The 19,397-nt window shown below is 45.6% G+C and overlaps 1 protein-coding gene across 1 annotated transcript in view; it reads right to left on the minus strand.

Moving 5' to 3' along the window:
• Positions 1-19,397, minus strand: part of CAMK1D (calcium/calmodulin dependent protein kinase ID) — a 406,078-nt gene that overhangs the window by 239,780 nt on the left and 146,901 nt on the right. The window contains exon 2 of the mRNA XM_024734155.1: positions 5,376-5,507. Coding sequence (XP_024589923.1) covers positions 5,376-5,507 — 132 coding nt within the window. The remainder of the gene's footprint in view (positions 1-5,375; positions 5,508-19,397) is intronic.

Genomic DNA, 19,397 nt, shown 5'->3' on the forward strand with positions numbered 1-19,397 from the left:
TGCACAAACACGTGTGTACACATCTTTCCCTACTCCTGGACACGTGAAGAGCATCTTTACCCCGCTGAGAGGTGAGACCATGAGGCCAGGGCCCTAGAGCAGCTGTTCTCAACACTGACTTGAATGCATGTAAGAATCCAGGGATGGAGAGGGGCTGCTTTTCAAAATTTCCCAACGGCCACCATAACCTCCAATTCTAACTCAATTGGTCTAGGATGGAGACCGGGTGTCAGGATGGTCGGAAAAGCTTCCCAGGTGATTTTAATGTGCCACCAGGGTTGAAAACCACTGATTTAGAGAGAAGAAGGCAGAGACCGTGAGCTGAGACTCCTTAGTGTATTCAAGGCGGAGAACATGTAATCTAAAAGCAATCGCTACCCAGGCTCCTCCCCCAGAGAAGACCATCTCTGTAGCCGACAAAGGAACCATTACAACAGCATGTGGGATCCTGGTGCCATGTTTCATAAGCACAGTAACTCTTTAACCAGTCTGAGCCTCGGTTACCCCAACTGTTAGGAAAAGGGCTACTCTAAATACATCTGTCCTGTTTCTTCCATCTCCCATATTCCAGCTTTATGCATCCCCTTCATCCCCCCATTTCAATACAGACTGTCTATCTATTTGCCTTTCTACTTCTCCAAAAATATTTTATGTGTTGCCTTGGAACTAGATTTGGGTAGTGCCTGCCCTCTAAGTAAATAATACTACAGAAACGATAAACTCTATAATCCAGCGCAGGGTATGTAACACTGATGATGTGATATTCCATAATGCAGCGAACACTCGCTGCATGGGACCTGAGCTAACCATTCCACCAGGGAAAGCTGGTGCTGAGCCACACAGACCCTGCCCCTGGCCAGTCAGACAGCGTCTCTCTCACTGCCTACCATGAAGCCAGCCTCTTCTTATTCCCTCTGAGCTTGGTTTAATATCCACTTTCAAGGAGGAGATTCATTTTGGAACTATTTTCAGAGCAAGAATAAAGACATCCTTAAGGATATATTAGCTACATTACTTAAATCCAATGAAATACATAAATCTCTCACCCTGCAATAAACGCAACACGTAGGAGGGCAAGCAGTCTCCCAGATGGGCCTCCCTGGATGAAAAACAGCCTGGAAATATACAAACGACCAGGGTATATGACAGAATTTGGAATAATGCAGGCCTCTCTGGGACCCTATCTACAATGATTTAGCTATAGAAAGTACCAAAGGATTTTTTAATACGTGTTTTCAGAAAACTTTAACATCCAGCAAGCCCAGATCACAGCTGAGCTGCTGAGCTCCAGACATCCATGGTCAACTGGTCAACTCCACCCAGCCATTCCCAAGACCAGCATGTCTGAATCAGAACTCATCACCTGCCCTCCGGCTCCTGGATTTCTGATCTCAGCTAATGGGGTCATTACCCACCCAGGTATCCAATCAGAAACCTGATAGTTATCCTAGAATCCACTCTCCCCTCAATCCTCCCCCCATTCTTCCTGAATTCCTAAGTCCTGGAGATTCCATTTTGCCCCTTGCATCCCAACACACACCTCCTGTTTCAATGCATTGCTTCCCCGACGCCTCCAATGGCTGCCTAACTGCTCCCCCTAGAGAGTGAGTCTTGCCCACCCCCCAATCTATCCTTCCAAGTTCAGCAACAATAATCTCTATGAAACAATCCTTCAAGGCTCCCCTCTGTCTAGCGGATAAACTGGGGTATATAGCCCCCCACGATCCAGCCTCCCCAACCTCGGGTCTCCCACACCTCGCCTTGAACCCTCCACCTGGTCCAGTGAGCTATGTGGAGTTCCCAGCACACCAGCCTGCCTCCCCATCTCCTTTCCTCTGTTTGCACTGCTCCTTCCTGGTTGGAATATCCCTCTGCCTTCCTGCCTTCAGCAAAATATATTCATTGTCCGGACCCACCTCCTCCAAGAAGCCTACCCTCACACCCCACCCCAAAGGGAAAACTGGGCAGCCCTACTCTTGAGCCCCTGGTCAGACCTCTCACACAGTATCTGCGACGTTACTGCACTTATTTAGCTCCTGGAGGGCAAGGATTGTATCTTGTCTTTTCAACCTCGGTTCCAACTGATGCCTAGGAATTTACTAAACATCAGTGAAATGAATGAATGCTTCAATGGTGGCTTTTAACAGCAGTTTCAAAACTATATTCTTTACAACTCACATACTTTGCTTCCGGCTGCTTATAACTTGGAACGGCTTCTTACTCCACTTATAAATCCTTTGCAGGGGACCGAAACAATAAATCAGTACAGGAGATACAGCGCCTTTTATCCCCTGAAAAATCATTTCTTTGTTTTCCATTCCTGAAAAAAGGGTCACACTTCAAGGCACCCCAACAGCAGAGAGTGAGAACTACCAAAATAAGTGATTCCCAATCCCTGGTCCTCCCTTGCTTTTATTTTTTCTTAATTTTTATTTTTTATTGAAGTATAGTTGATATATTTATTTTTTAATTGTTTTCAATTGGCCACACCGCACAGCATGCGAGATCTTAGTTCCCCCACCAGGGACTGAATCCACGTCTCATGCATTGGGAGCGTGGAGTCTTAACCACTGGACCGCCAGGGAAGTTCCCTCCCTCGCTTTTAAATGCCCTCTTGCTGGAAGTGTGTATTATTTGAATGAGGCACAGGGTGGAGACACTACTTAAAGCAGAGGGAACAAGGCATGAATGAAGACTGGCTTATGAAGTCTACACTGCTGCCCTTGCCCATGTAGATGCAAGATAACACTGAGAATAAAACTGACTTCCCCGGCTTTGTGGCTTCTAAGCCCATAAGGGAGATACATGAAAATAAAGGCACCATCCTTGACTCAGCATCCAGCAGCCCCTGTGTCCCAAGGTAGGCCCTCTGGGGAAGCTCAGAGCCCACCCAGAATTGCATCTCAAATGCCAACTATCTGCAATGTGGCTACAACTTCATATACAGCCAATATCCTCTTCTCTGAGTGCCGATTTCATATTGCAAAATGAACAATTTAAATAAATGTTTCATTAACATACTGTTTTCCGGCCTGATGCTAATGTACTTAGAGTAATTTGTTTTCCCAAATTCTCCGCCACAGAATCATTTCATGCAGTCCTCACAGGACAACCTGAAACTCTTCAGGTCCCTAAGAGACAACCTAGAAACCAACCAAACAAATAACAGAAAACCCTTGGACTTAAAAGCCATCGAGACCCACTTGTTCTAGAACACACATCACACATGCTGCAGAACAGGAAGATCCGGACCACCTCAGTGGCGCTGGGTTTGTATTGACGGCAACAAAGCACTGTTCCGAGGGCACTGTTGGTCCCCAAGACACAGAAGTGGGAGACGTGGCTTACTCAGGAAGAATGCAGAGTGTGACATCTTGTTCTGAGACCCTGTAAGTCTTGTTCCCATTTTTCTTTGCTTATCTGATTCTTACTTTGTGCTGATTCCAAACCCCCCAAATTTCAAGGATACTTCTAACATCTTTTACTAATATGAGAGCTTAAAAACTTCACAGCACAATGCTCAGATACACCCCAATCACGCAAAAGCAGGTCCCATATAAAGGTTTGTTCCCCCAAACCTTGTGAGACACGGGGGAATGGCTCGATCATGAGGACATGGGAAGCAGCCTGGACACCACGCTAACGGGAGGCCATCTTTTGGGTGGATCCAGCCACATCAGAATGGTTCTCTGTGGCACCACTGGGCTGGAGGCATGATTTTGATTTGATTCTGCGAAACTGTGGTTTATAAGAAATATATATTTGGTCACTGAGATGACCAAAAAATATTTCTCATATATATATTTGGTCTTGTCCACAGTTCCTGACTCACGGCTCCCAAAAAGCTTTGGAGCTTCCTAAGTGTTGAGAGAGACAGAAGTTTCTTTGTTATGTGAATGAGGTGACTTTTAGAAGCACCTAAGGATGGGGGCTGGTTGCCAGGAGAACCAACCACGTGACTAGAGGGTTGAGACTTTCAGTTCCATCCCCCTGCTTTCTGGGGAGGGGAGAGGGGCTGGAGGTTGAACCAATCACCAATGACCAATGATCTTTATCAATCACAACTATATAATGAAGCCTCCATAAAAAGCCCAAAGGACAAGTTTTTGTCCCTTTTTGCAGAGCTTCCACATTGGAGAACCAGAACACTTCTGCATGCCACCATGCTGCCCCGCACTCCAAGAGGACAGAAGCTCCCTTGTTCGGGACCCTGCCCTGCGTATCTCTTCCATCTAGCTGTTGGTTCGCATCCTTTAATATCCTTTCAGAATAATTTGGTAATCTAGTGAGTAAACGGGTTTTCCTGAGTTCTGTGAGCCATTCTAGCAAATTGATCGAACTCCAGGAGAGGGCCCTGGGAACCTCTGACTTATAACCAGTTGGTCAGAAGTACAGGTAACAACCCAAGCTTGAGACTGGAGCCTGAAGTGGGGAGCGGTCTCATGGGACTGAGCCCTTCAGCTGTGGGATCTGATTCTGTCTCCGGGTAGACAGTGTCAGGACTGAGTTGAACTCTCGGACACCCTGCTGGCAACGAAGAATTGTTTGTTGATGTGGGAAAACCCTGAGCCACACACCTTGGAATTGGGTCCAGGAACCCCATCCAGGTTCTATTACACGGGGAGCAAAATCAAACTCAGTGAAGAGGTAAAGCAGGTAACCAGTGAGCTCTGGCACTTTCTGGGTGCCAGGTGTGTGGCAGAGAGCAGGAGACCCACCAAAGACTGGAAATCACACTGGTGGGGCGGGGGAGGGGGGTTACCTCCCTGGCTGTGCCACATCTGAGCTGCAAGGCGATGGACAAGTGACTTCCATTTCTGAGCTTCGCCTCCTTCTTATAAAATAAAGCAACAACAACAAGAAAACAATAATAGTAACTGGGGGCAGTGGCAGTGGCAGCTACCCTTTCACTGAGCACTTACTATGCAGCAGGTGCTGAACAAACACTTGCTAAGCGCCATCTCACCTAATCCTGAGGACACCTGGGAGGACACTGTTAACTCCAGCTTATGGAGGAGGCTCAGAGCTCAGGAACCAGCCCAAGGTCACCCAGCTGCAGGGAGCGGTGGGGTCTCGGTTCAAAACCGAGTCCATCTGACTGCCATGTTCTTTGGAAGGAATAACAACCTAAATGACTGGCACAGACATTAGGAAATGCTATATAATGTGGAAAGTGCTCTGGACGCCCTGCACAAAAGGCAGCCAGGGTTAACAAGCCCACCCTTCACTGCGGGCCAGCATCCTGGTCACCTTCTCCGACCACTGGGCAGCCAGCTCCCGGCAGCCTCCTCCCTCCTGTGGGCCAGAGGCCTGATCATCCCGGAGCATCATCCACTGGGTGGTGGGGGAAGGAGGCCGTCCCTCCTGGCACTTACTTTCTCAGGACCGCAATCTCATTCTCTATGCTGCTTTCTTTGCCCTTCAGTGCCTTCTTGGGGATACATTTCACCGCAAAGAGTTTTCCAGTTGCCTTCTCTTCAGCTAAGACCACTTCGGAAAATGCCCCGCTGTGAACAAAGAGGGAGAAAAAGAAGCGGCTTAGATTCAGGAGATCTGGGCATTCCCGACAGCTCCTCTGATCCCACTACCAAAATCTGAGTAATAACAAGAACAATTCCCGGCATCACTGTGACTTTTTAACCAGCCACACTCCCAACCAAACTTCTTTGTGCAGAGGGTAGACAAAGGCAAGTGTGACCTCTTGCAAAGGGACACAGGAATGCCCATGTGGGTGTGGGCACCTGCCATCCTGCACAACAACCAAGCAGCAGTCACTTGGGAGCAACAGAAAAGCTCCAGAAAGGTTCCTGCGGGAAAGATCAGGTCCATCTGAAGCTGTCAGCACTCACACCCCCAAGCAGACGAGAGGATAACACTGAAATGTCTAGATTCCTCCCAGGCCCTTTCATTCCCAAGAAAATTTCAGAGCACTTGGCAAAGCCGTAATTAATTCTCACAGATAGGTAAGGGTGTAATTAACATGTGCGACGCACGGTACCCACACAGGTTAATTAATTTTTAGGGCCATGCAGGGCTGCAGTGAGCAGGTTGTTTCATTTTTCAACCAAACAAATAAAAAGAAACATGATGCCCTGAGTGGGGAGAACTTCCTGCCTGAAAACAGAAATCTAACTCTGTGAGGCCACATCACCAAACTGAAAATGTAACCAGAACATTTGGGGCCAGAGATTACATTTCTTCAGAGAGGTGGTCCGCGAGCCCCAGACGCTGCATCGTCCCCGCACCTGACACCTTGTCTATTTCCAGCAGACAATGCCTGGATGCTGCTCTTGTACTGGGGTACAACTTCCCTAACTACTCGAACAAAAACAGACACCTCCATTGCCCGCTGCAGACCTCTGTAACCTGGGCTTTGTGCACGCAGGCCACGGAAAACCACCGAGTCATTCTCTATCCCTACACTTTCAGGAGTGACTCATTTCCTCTGAGACACACCAAACATGGCTTCTAAACAGTTATGACTAGAGACAAACTCTCCTACATCAAAAGAAACCACTAGAAGGACGAATGTCATCCCAATATGGGTCCCTCGGGGCCTCTGTTCTTCAGCCAACATCAAAGAGATGCCTAAGCAGTGGAGGAATGGATAAAGAAGATGTGGTACGTCTATACAATGGAATATTACTCAGCCATAAAAAATACTGTCAATTGCAGAAATATGGGAAGACCTAGCGACTACCATACTGAGTGAAGTAAGTCAGACAGAAAAAGACAAATATCATATGATATCACTTATATGTGGAATCTTAAAAAAACGGTACAAATGAACGTATTTACAAAACAGAGAGACACAGATGTAGAAAACAAACTTATGCTTACCAAGGGGGAAAAGGAGGGGTGGGATAAATTGGGAGCTTGGGATTGACATACACACAGTACTCTATATAAAACAGACAATAAGAACTACGGTTGGGGGCTTCCCTGGTGGCACAGTGGTTGAGAGTCTGCCTGCTAATGCAGGGGACACAGGTTCGAGCCCTGGTCTGGGAAGATCCCACATGCCGCGGAGCAGCTAGGCCCGTGAGCCACAACTACTGAGCCTGCGCGTCTGGACCCTGTGCTCCGCAACAAGAGAGGCCGCGACAGTGAGAGGCCCGCACACCGCGATGAAGAGCGGCCCCCCCCTTGCCACAACTAGAGAAGGTCCTCGCACAGACATGGAGACCCAACACAGCCAAAAATAAGTAAATAAATTAAAAAAAAAAAAAAGAACTATGGTTGGCACAGGGAACTCTACTCAATACTCTGTAATGACCTATATGGGAACAGAATCTAAAAAAGAGTGGGGAGATTGGTTTAAGATGGCAGAGTAGAAGGACGTGCTCTCACTCCCTGTTGCAAGAACACCCGAACTAACTGGTGAACAATCATCGACAGGAGGACACTGGAACTCACCAAAAAAAGATACCCCACATCCAAAGACAAAGGAGAAGCCACTATGAGATGGTAGGAGGGGTGCAATCACAGTAAAATCAAATCCCATAACTGCTGGGTGGGTGACTCAAAGACTGGAGCACACTTGTACCACAGAAGTCCACCCACTGGAGTAAAGGTTCTGAGCCCCATGTCAGGCTTCCCAACCTGGGGGTCCGGCAACAGGAGGAGGAATTCCCAGAGAATCAGACTTCGAAAGTTAGCAGGATTTGATTGCAGGACTTCGACAGGACTGGGGGAAACAGAGACTCCACTCTTGGAGGGCACACACAAAGTAGTGTGTGCGCATCAGGACCCACGGGAAAGGAGCAGTGACCCCATAGGAGACTGAACCAGACCTACCTGCTAGTGTTGGAGGGTCTCCGACAGAGGTGGGGGGGGTGGCTGTGGCTCACCATGAGGACAAGGACACTCGCAGCAGAAGTTCTGGGAAGTACTCCTTGGTGTGAGCCCTCCCAGAGTCCGCTATTAGCCCCACCAAAGAGCCCAGGGAGGCTCCAGTGTTGGGTCGCCTCAGGCCAAACAACCAACAGGGAGGGAACCCAGCCCCACCCATCAGCAAACAAGTGGATTAAAGTTTTACTGAGCTCTGCCCACCAGAGCAAAAGTCAGCTCTACCCACCACCAGTCCCTCCCATGAGGAAACTTGCAAAAGCCTCTTAGATAGCCTCTTATCCACCAGAGGGCAGACAGCAGAAGCAAGAAATACAATCATGCAGCCTGTGGAACAAAAACCACATTCATAGAGAGACAGACAAGATGAAAAGGCAGAGGGCTATGTACCAGATGAAGTAACAAGATAAAACCCCAGAAAAACAACTAAATGAAGTAGAGATAGGGAACCTTCCAGAAAAAGAATTCAGAATAATGATAGTGAAGATGATCCAGGACCTCGGAAAAACAATGGAGGCAAAGATCGAGAAGATGCAAGAAATGTTTAACAAAGACCTAGAAGAATTAAAGAACAAAAAAACAGAGATGAACAACACAATAACTGAAATGAAAAATATACCAGAAGGAAATTGAAATCATATCACGCATCTTTTCTGACCACAATGCTATGAGATTAGAAATGAATTACAGTGAAAAAACACCGAAAAAAACCACAAACACATGGAGGCTAAACAATACGTTACTAAATGACCAAGAGATCAGTGAAGAAATCAAAAAATACGTGAGACAAATGATAATGAAAACACAATGATCCAAAACCTATGGACAATAGATCTATGACAGAGGAGGCAAGGATATACGATGGAGAAAAGACAGCCTCTTCAATAAGCAGTACTGGGAAAACTGGACAGCTACATGTAAAAGAATTAAATTACAACACTCCATAGCACCATATACAAAAATATACTCAAATGGATTCGAGGCCTAAATGTAAGACCTGACACTATAAAACTCTCAGAGGAAAACATAGGAAGAACACTCTTTGACATAAATCACAGCAAGATCTTTTTTGATCCACGTCCTAGAGCAACGGAAATAAAAACAAGCAAAACAAATGGGACCTAATGAAATTGAAAAGCTTTTGCACAGCAAAGGAAGCTACAAACAAGATGAAAAGACAACCCTCAGAATGGGAGATAATATTTTCAAACAAATCAACAGACCAACGATTAATCTACAAAATATATAAACAGCCCATGCAGCTCAATATTAGAAAAACAAACAACCCAATGCAAAAATGGGCAGAAGACCTAAATAGACATTTTTCCTAAGAAGACATACAGATGGCCAAGAAGCACATGAAAGGCTGCTCAAGATCACTAGTTATTAGAGAAATGCAAATCAAAACTACAGTGTGGTATCGCCTCACACCTGTTAGAATGGGCATCATCAGAAAATCTACAAACAACAAATGCTGGAGAGGGTGTGGAGAAAAGGGAACCCTCTTGCACTGTTGGTGGGAATGTAAATTGATACAGCCACTATGGTGAACAGTATGGAGGTTCCTTAAAAAACTAAAAATAGAATTACCATATGACCCAGCAATCCCACTACTGGGCATATACCCTGAGAAAACCATAATTCAAAAAGACACATGCACCCCAATGTTCACTGCAGCACTATTTACAATAGCCAGGTCATGGAAGCAACCTAAATGCCCAATGACAGATGCATGGATAAAGAAGATGTGGTACATATATACAGTGGAATATTACTGAGCCATAAAAAGGAACGAAATTGGGTCATTTGTAGAGATGTGGATGGATCTAGAGACTGTCATACAGAGTGAAGTTAGTGAGAAAGAGAAAAACAATATCAGATATTAATGCACATATGTGGAACCTAGAAAAATGGTACACGTGAACCGGTTTGCAGGACAGAAATTGAGACCCAGATGTAGAGAACAAACGTATGGACACCAAGGGGGGGAAAGCGGCGGGGTGGTGGTGGTGGTGGTGTGATGAATTGGGAGATTGGGATTGACATGTATACAGTGATGGGTATAAAATGGATGACTAGTAAGAACCTGCTGTATAAAAAAATAAATTAAATAAAATTCAAACAAATAAATAAAATAAAAAAGAGTGGATATATGTATAACTGATTCACTTTGCTGTACAGCAGAAACACAACATTGTAAATCAACTAGACTCCAATAAAAATTAATTAAAAAAAAAAGAGAGATGCCTATGCAAGAACGGGCTTTTCTCTCCCCCTCTTGTGCCATCTGACAGGGATAGGCATCTGTCCTGGACCAAAGGAAGACGAATATATATATTTTAAATCCTTTCCAGTGAGAGGAATGCACTCCACTTAGTGCAATTAACTGTGAGTCTTTGGGGCAAGTGTTCCTCCTGAACCCTAACTCTGGAGAGACGAGTCTGTCTATCTTCAAGGTCTGTATCTAATTATAGAAACCGGAGGGGCAGAAGGTAGGCATTCAACGAAAGGACCAAGTGGAATATGTCAGAACAAAGATCCTCTGCTCACAAGCATTGGCCAAGTTGGAGTCTCCCACCACATGCCTCACATTTGACTCAGCCAGAACAGCAATTATGAACTAGAAATACATAAAACCCAGGACAGATTTATCACAGAGTGATATACGGCATCAGACATTCCCAGTGGCATTTGGTCACTGCCAATGGCTTTCGCCCAAAAAAGCCAATTCATAACAACTTGAGGGAATCCCCAGCCAGGAGCTTCCCCTCTCCCTCACATCTGTCTCGGGGATGGACTGAAGCGGATTCTTCTCCCAGTGAGGGTTCTTAGATGGAAGGAACATGGACGGCTATGGACCTGCTCCCTTTCGCTGTCCTCCAGGAAGTGGAACAAGATCCACGTTAGAGACAAGAAAAAATCAGTGAGGAAAGACCAGGATTCTAGCGCCACGGGTGATTTTTTTTTTTTTTTTAACTGAAGTATAGTTAATTTACAAGGTTGTGTTAGTTTCAGGTGTACAGCAAAGTGATTCAATTATACGTATATATATTCTTCTTCAAATTCTTTTCCATTATAGGTTATTACAAGGTATTGAGTATAGTTCCCTGTGCTATACAGTAGGTCCTCATTGTTTATCTATTTTATACATAGTAGTGTATATCTGTTAATCCCAAACTCCTAATTTATCCCTCTTCCCTCCTCCCCCTTGGCAACCACAAGTCTGTTCTCTATGTCTATGAGTCTGTTTCTGTTTCATAGATAAGTTCATTTGTATCGTATTTTAGATTCCACATATAAGTGATATCACATGGTATTTGTTTTACTCTGTCTGGCTTACTTCACTTAGTATGATAATCTCTAGGTCCATCTGTGTTGCTGCAAATGGCAGTATTTCATTCTTTTTTATGGCTGAGTAATATTCCATTGTATATATGTACCATATCTTCTTTATCCATCCATCTGTCCATGGACCTTTAGGTTGCTTCCATGTCTTGGCTATTGTAAATAGTGCTGCTATGAACATTAGGGTAGCACCAAAGGTGATTTTATGCCATGGATTCCATGCATTCATTTCCAGTTGCCCCATTTGTCTCTTGGGTCCCTGATGCTGATGACACTCCAGCAGTTTCTCTCCTGAGTCTGTCAGATTTACTGCGTCCATTTTCCAAAAGGTGTAGAAGCCCCTTAGCAGCCAGAACTTGAGCTAAGAACTGCAGGCAGACCTCTCCCCCTTGGCTGTCCCCTTGCCCTCTCTGTGTTCCCCTGAGCTCCTTCCTCTTCAGACTCTGTAAAAATAGTAACAGACTTTGGCCAATGCAGAGGAGGTGTTCTGCTGAGCTGTCGGGCACACATGAGATAAGTGCTTCCTTGCTCTGCAGATCAATCCCTCCCAGAAACAGAGTGAGAAGTGCGGTTTCTCGTGAATCAACCCCTTGGCCCATGACAATGGGGAGGGGGCTGGAGGTCTCCATCAGAGCCAGTGCTGGTGGGCGGCTGCGGGCAGCTGAGGCCAAGGTGACACATGGTGTTCTTGGATCGAAGGCTTCTCTGCCTTTGTCCCTGATGTTGGGAGGGAGGGATGAACTGTCCGTGACCCCACAGCGAGGGCAGGACAAGGGGACACAGACACGCAAAGGGCCTCGTGAGCTAAGCAGCTGGGACTTGACAACGAACAAGGACCCTTGTGACTCCACGGTTACTAAGTAGAGTCACAAAGCCAAGGATATATTCCCATCCTACCAGAATGAAACTCAGCCTACAGTTCCACTTTTGTGTATACACCCCAAAGAATCAAAAGCTGGGACTCAAACAGTATTATATATATAATTATATATTATATTATATTATATATATATAATATATTATATATTATATAGCAGCATTTTTCACAATAGCCAAAAGGTAGAAATAGCCCAAATATCCATTGATGGATAAAAGGATAAACGAACTGTGGTAGAAACATACAATGAAATATTATTCAGCCATAAAAAGGAATGGAATTCTGACACAGGCTACGACATCGATGAACCCTGAAGACATTATGCTCGGGGAAACAGGCCAGAATCAAGAGGACAAATCCTGTATGATTCCACTTATACAAAGTACCTAAAATAGTCAAATTCATTGAGACAGACAGTAGTATGGCGGGTGTCAGGGGATGGGAGAGGAGGGAATGGGGAGTTATGGGGACAGAGTTTCCATTTGGGAAGATGAAAAAGTTCTTCGGAAGATGAATAATGGCCATGGTTATACAACAGTGTGAATGTACTTAATGCCCCTGAATTGTATGCTTAAAAATGGTTACATTGGAAACATATGATAAGCTTTTTCACTCATTACCTCCCTAAAGGAGAAAGAAGTTATATGAATAACTGGAGGTGCCGGATGCTGTGTACCACTTGACATTTACAAAGTGCTTTGGCCCCTATCAACAAATCCAATTCGTACAGCAACCCAAGAAGTTACTGTCCCCTGTGTTTTACAGATGAAGATACTGAGGCTCTGGTAGTAAGGGTCAGAAAAGAAAACGTATGCTTCCTAACCCTTCCCAGGTCCTTTTCAAGACACTCTACTGGGCTGCTAGCAGGCGGTCTTCCCCACAAGCGTGGCAGGTGACAGCAAGGGAGGGTCAGACGCTGCCTTTGGGTGAGCTGTCCTCCCGCTCTGCACCGATAGTGCAAATCCACCTCCCTTCCTCTTTGAGCCAAACAATGTGTGCATTTACCCCGGCTTTAAGCTTTCCAAAGACAGAGGTCTCTAGTCTTCTTAGGGGGATATAAGATTAGCATAAACTGTTATTGTTCCCACAATAAACAAATCACTGGAAGATACTTTCCCTGTTCTAAGGCAGCTAAATAAACATCAGAAGCAGAAACTCAAAAATGGAGAGCTAGGGCACTTTCAATGTAATTACACAACAAAGTGATGTGTGTGTCTGCGTGTGTGAGGTGGGAATGGGGTAGCGGGGAGGGAGAGAGAGGGGGCTGGTAATAGGAGGGAAGACAGCAAGAAAAATTATCTGGGAGCCAGAAAGCCTCCAGACAACCCAAGGAAATAAACCCCTAAGAACACAAGCAAGGACAGAGAGTTACCACGTTATAAAGTACAAGGAGGTCAAAGCACTTCGCACTCCCTGAGCTGAAAAATACAAGCTTTGGGCATTTAAACCTGAGCGGTAGAGCCTTCCAGCCAGACTGAGCCACACTTGCATCTTTTTTTTTATGGTATGCGGGCCTCTCACTGTTGTGGCCTCTCCCGTTGCGGAGCACAGGCTCCGGACGCGCAGGCTCAGCGGCCGTGGCTCACGGGCCCAGCCGCTCCGCGGCATGTGGGATCTTCCCGGACCGGGGCACGAACCCATGTCCCCTACATTGGCAGGCGGACTCTCAGCCACTGCGCCACCAGGGAAGCCCCGCACTTGCATCTTGAAACGCAGTCTGTGCAGTGGCCGCTCCTGCCTGGCATCCCCCCCCATCCCCCCTCCATAATCTGACTTCTCCCCTTGTCATCCCTTGACTGGAACCAGGAGGGCTGGGCCCCTGGGAAGGGGAGGGCGGTCTCCCAAATGCTAAATGCAGTGCCTTCTTCTCGCTGCTCATCCTGTTGGTCTCTTGTGTGACCTCTGATGGTCTCGGCCTCCTTCCTAAAACTCCCTTCTTCTTGGTTCTACAGCAGCTCTCTCCTTCCACCTTTACATCCAGCTTCTCTCCATTGCGGCCTCCTCCTCTGCTTCCAATCAAACATCAGCGAGCTCCGAGGTTGCATCCTCAGCCCTGCCTTCATCCTATTCTACACCCAACCCCGGGAAATCTGGTGTTTGCTGTTTCCACACCACCTATCTCCTCATGGCCCCCTAACCTTGGTCTAAATTTGAACATCTCTCATCTCATCTCCTGTGCAAATCTCATCTTTCCAGCTGCCCGCTTGGGTTCTCCAGCTGAAACCCCCGAGCAGCCTCTCAAGAGCACCATAACCAAAGCAAAAAACAGTATCTTCATCCCCAAACTTCTCTCTCCTATATAGTCTCTTCTCTATAGATTCAGGAACCCAGCCTAGAACTCTATGTCATCCCTCTCTCATTTCCATCAACAAGTATATCCAGCTTTCCGCTAAAATGATTCTCAGATGCCTGTCTGTTGGTCCATCCCTACACCACTGCTCTGGTTCGCGTTCCTTTATTCACTCAGGACTGCTCCCAGCACTCTCTCCTGGACCCCTCTGCCCCCAGCAAGCCTACCTTCCACCGTTATCTTCTACCTGCTCCTGGAATTACTTTTCCAAAGCAAAGATCTGACTATGTGGCTACCCTACCTAAAACACTGAGGTTTTATGTCTACACAGGATAAAGTTTAAACTTCGTTGCAAGTTTCCACGGCATTCAAAGCTCTCCCCAACCTGACCCCAATCTGAAGGCTCATCTACCACCAAGCCATCCTCCCCAACACAAACTCGCCCCACCATGCACACACACATCACCTCCACCCAGCCACAAAGGTCAGCTGGCATTTCCCAAATACACCCATGCCCTTTCACACCACTGGCCTGGGTTCAATTCCCCCCACCTCCCCCTTTCCTTGAATGCCGTTCCTTTTTCTTTCTGCTTGGCACAATTCCATTATAAATGGAAGTATATTCCGTTATAAATGTTGAAGGGCCTAGCTGATATATTATATATCCTAACCTTTGAAGGCTTTCTCAATTGTCTTCCACCAGACAGAATGAGGGTCACACACTTGGCTTACACCGTCATTGCCCTACTTACACATGCCATGGTGGTCTTTCGTGTGCTTGCCTGATGCGAGCAGAAGTCCTAAGTCATTCTCTTCTGTGTCTGTATTCCTAACAATATTGGCACCAACTGACGTCCAAGGCAGTTTGATCACCATTATCTGGGGCTCTCCTTGGATTCCTCCCTGTGCTATAGATCCACAAAGTAAATGATGTACGCCAATGACCTTCCACTCAGTGTAGAGGAAAAAATACTGTCCCTTTCCTCCTTTATAATGCATTCTTCTAAATTTCTATGCAAGCCTATGCAGAAAGATCCTCAAAGGTGTCTCCTGAAGCGTAAAAATTCTTAGAGTCTTTCCAGATATACTTTAAACTGTACACTATGTACCTTAATGCTTAAGTCATATTTTACAGTTGGATAATGCTGACGTCACTATTTGCGAATCTATGGTATGATACTTCTCCTCCTTATCCTGGTTATAGAAGTAAAATTTGGTAGGAACAATGAGAAAGCAGATTTTTAGATAAAGGACTCTAGGAAATGCATAATCGTGGGAGAAGTAAAAATTCCAGTGACTCGAAAATTGTATTGTTTCACGTTGTGACAAGATATTTCTTTGATATTTAAAGAAAACTATTCTATTTTTTAAAAACACACCAAGTTTCCATCTAAATTAAACCTCTTTGATGAATTCCTAAAAAGGTCAAAGTAAAAATTCTTGAAATGCTAAATATTTTCATCGCCTGAAGATAAGCTGTACAAATTACAAAAGCTGAATCCTTCCCCCTTTTCGTCCATATTTCAGAGCAAATCACATCCTCATCTGGAGGCACCTTGCTCTGATTGTAAGCCAGGAACCCAGGAGAAAATAAACCATCTTTTGAGAGCTGAATTTCCAAGACTCGAGGAAAATGTCACATTTTCTATATTCACTAAAGGATTCTAAGCAACTACTTTTGCTTCCCACTTCATAAATGATGGCTCTGAAAAAGGGCTGCTTAGTTTTTTGCGTTATCTAGTCAGTTGTAAGAATGGAACCCTGGCGAAGTAATGAACTATCCACGCTGTAGACTATCTGTGCTATGAAGCCCAGCTGAGGACCGGCACCCAACCCTCCATGAATGAAATGATCCTTACTCTCAACTTACCAGCGGAAGGGCAAGCAAAGAAGTGGGTGGGGCTCTGGAAATTCCTTATATTTCTGAGCTCCCTGGAAAAGCAGCACAAAATCCATGCGTGTTGAGGATGCCTTGGCTTCAAACAGACATTTAAGGGTTTTGTGAACCACAACTAGAAATTTACCTTCCAGTTGTTAAAGAAAATTCCTAGAGCACTTTACCTCCAGATCCGCTGCTATATATTGTGGGCAGAACTCAGAGCTAAGCCACTCCCACAGATAACGCTAGATAACACAACTACTCACTACCACTTATGATCATAAAAAGTAAAAACAAGAATCTACAGGGAGAGGGCTTCCCTGGTGGCGCAGTGGTTGGGGGTCGGCCTGCCGATGCGGGGAGCATGGGTTCGTGCCCCGGTCCGGGAGGATCCCGCGTGCGGTGGAGCGGCTGGGCCCGTGAGCCATGGCCGCTGGGCCTGCGCGTCCGGAGCCTGTGCTCCGCGGCGGGAGAGGCCGCAGCGGTGAGAGGCCCGCGGATCGGAAAAAAAAAAAAAAAAAAAAAAAATCTACAGGGAGGAGGGATAAATTAGGAGTAAAGGATAACAGATATACACCACTATATATGAAGTAGATAAACAAGGATTTACTGTAGAGCACAGGGAACTGTAGTCAATACCTTGTAATAATCTATAATGGAAAACCTCTAATGAAGTAATACGTACATATGTACAACTAAATCACTTTGCTGTACACCTGAAACTAACACAATATCGTAAATCAACTATACTTCAATTTTTTTTTTTTTAAAGAAAGGATCTCTGGATTCTGCTTTCCCTATTTCTATGATCTACAACCTGAAGTTGCTAAGAACAAACATCAGTTAGTATCGAAGAAGAGTAGCTGATGTGCCGGCTCCCGTAAGTGCACATAATTTTAAAATAAACTCTTCTGTCAAACGAGAGCACTTTAATCACAAAATCTACAAACACTGAGTCTCTGACCACCTGCTGTGACTTGCACATTTTTGGTGCTCCCCAAATGTCCGTCCAATTGAACTGGCAAAACCTCCAAAAGACGTCTCTGATTTTCAGGCAGAATCAGGAATTCCAGAGCTGTCTTTCTGACTCACGACAGTACACTAAAGCGGTCGCTTGATAAAATTATATCCATCCCAAATTAGACCAAGACGTAATCAGATGGTGCTGAAATGATCTGCCCTATTACCTTAGAGTCAGCTATTATTGTTTCACTGCCTTTCCACGCTTTTGAATCATTCTACATACAAATCAGATTGGCTGCGTTATTATCTTTGTTAATAGCATCGCCTCTAGCCCATTGCCACTACTGCGACGTGCAACTGGACAGACAGACGTTATGCCAGGCTTTGGACCATAAATTAAAATGTTCTTTTCCACCAAGCCTACTATTTTCCCCAGTGTCAGGCCAGGACAATATTAAGGGCTGATGGGGGAAAAAAATGAAAACAACCTAAACAGCAGAAAATGAAATTGGTAATATTTGGCTTCAAACAATAAAGAAACTGACAGGTGCCTTTAAGACCTATTGTTCCAGAGCAGAATCAATTCTTAAAATAGGAAAACCTGTCTGCTCACCCCAAGAGGAGTCGTACTGACCCCAGAGAATCCAAATAGATAATAACAGTAATGGAGTCAGATGGTCTCAATGTCTAAACTCTCCAGCCAGAAATTCAGCAATTTTAGAAGTGGCATTAACTCTTTCTGGTAGAATCTTCACTTAAATATCTTCATTAATTCATATACCACTCAAGACATTTTGTACTGATTCAGCCCACTGACCTGAAGAAAGCCATGCCCCATGTGAATAAAGCTCTGACTAGCAAGCAAAGCAAAAAAGTCTCACTTCCTCCATTTTTTTTTTTTTTTTTTTTTTTTTTTTTGCGGTACGCGGGCCTCTCACTGCTGCGGCCTCTCCCATTGCGGAGCACAGGCTCCGGACGCGCAGGCTCAGCGGCCATGGCTCACGGGCCCAGCCGCTCCGCGGCAGGTGGGATCTTCCCGGACCGGGGCACGAAGCCGTGTCCCCTGCATCGGCAGGCGGACTCTCAACCACTGCGCCACCAGTGAAGCCTCCCAAGCCCTTATTAATTGCAACCCGTGTCTCACCAACCAGTTCAAATCAGAGACATCTTCTTAACTTTAGTAAATCATGCATAGGAATAGGGGGATTCCTACTAAAAGCAGCTATTCTTTTTCACCCAGAAATCCCCTCTTCAACTGGCAAATTCCGCAATGATTAGCCACCAGATTCTGTAACAGCTTCAAGAACCATGATGAAATGTTCTTTAGCATTCACTCGATTAGCCTGATTATTGCCTGGATCAATTCTCACTCCAAGTATTACATCCCTGCCTCTAAAACCACTGGAGCAAGTGATGACAATGCTTGTCCCAGGGGAAGCTGCAAAACACCAGCACTGTCTTGCAGGTGACATGTTGGGTTTCTTACGGTTTTTCTGTGGCGGTAAATCTTTCCGCTAATTGCGTCACCGATCCAAATGAGGAAGAGAAACAAATTCCAAATGAATGCCTCCCGTCATATTTTAAAGAACATGCTTCATTTAACAGCACAACTTTTCCCCTTCACTTCTTTGCTGCGGTCCCATATTTTCTCTCTGCTCTTCTCCAGTCACTTGTGAAAGGTTGATCTGGAACCCTAGTGAGTCCGGCACTTTTTCTCAGCACATCATCCACAGGGAGTATTCATGGAAGCCTGGTTTTTGAAGGTGGTGGCATTACTTCCGGAATTACAGAGTGTCCTTGTAGCCTCAGCTAAAAGGCTAGCAACACTAAAAGGCACATAAGGCGTCCTTGTGGGGCATGTATGCATCTGTTGCAAGAATCCACTTTACTTGGATGACAGGCGTGATGACTTGGATGAAACTGGAACTCCCAGTATATTTTCCAGGTTCCTTTGTCAACCATGCAGACCTCCTAGACCTGCAGCCTTCACAGATCTCCTGTTTGACCAAGATTCTCCCTACAGGGGTGGCTCTTCAGAATGACCCTGCCCTTTCTCACTCCCACCCACCACGGTAGGGAAACCAGAACTAGCGGACTTGTGTCCCCTGATCCTGTGACTGCTAGGAAGATCCAGCAGCCTCCTGACACCAAATACACAGGCTTTGGAGAGGCCGGGGGACATCAACATCAGGTGG

Source organism: Neophocaena asiaeorientalis, unplaced genomic scaffold (genome assembly GCF_003031525.2).
Source record: "Neophocaena asiaeorientalis asiaeorientalis breed wild unplaced genomic scaffold, Neophocaena_asiaeorientalis_V1.1 scaffold120, whole genome shotgun sequence".
NCBI lineage: Eukaryota > Metazoa > Chordata > Mammalia > Artiodactyla > Phocoenidae > Neophocaena > Neophocaena asiaeorientalis.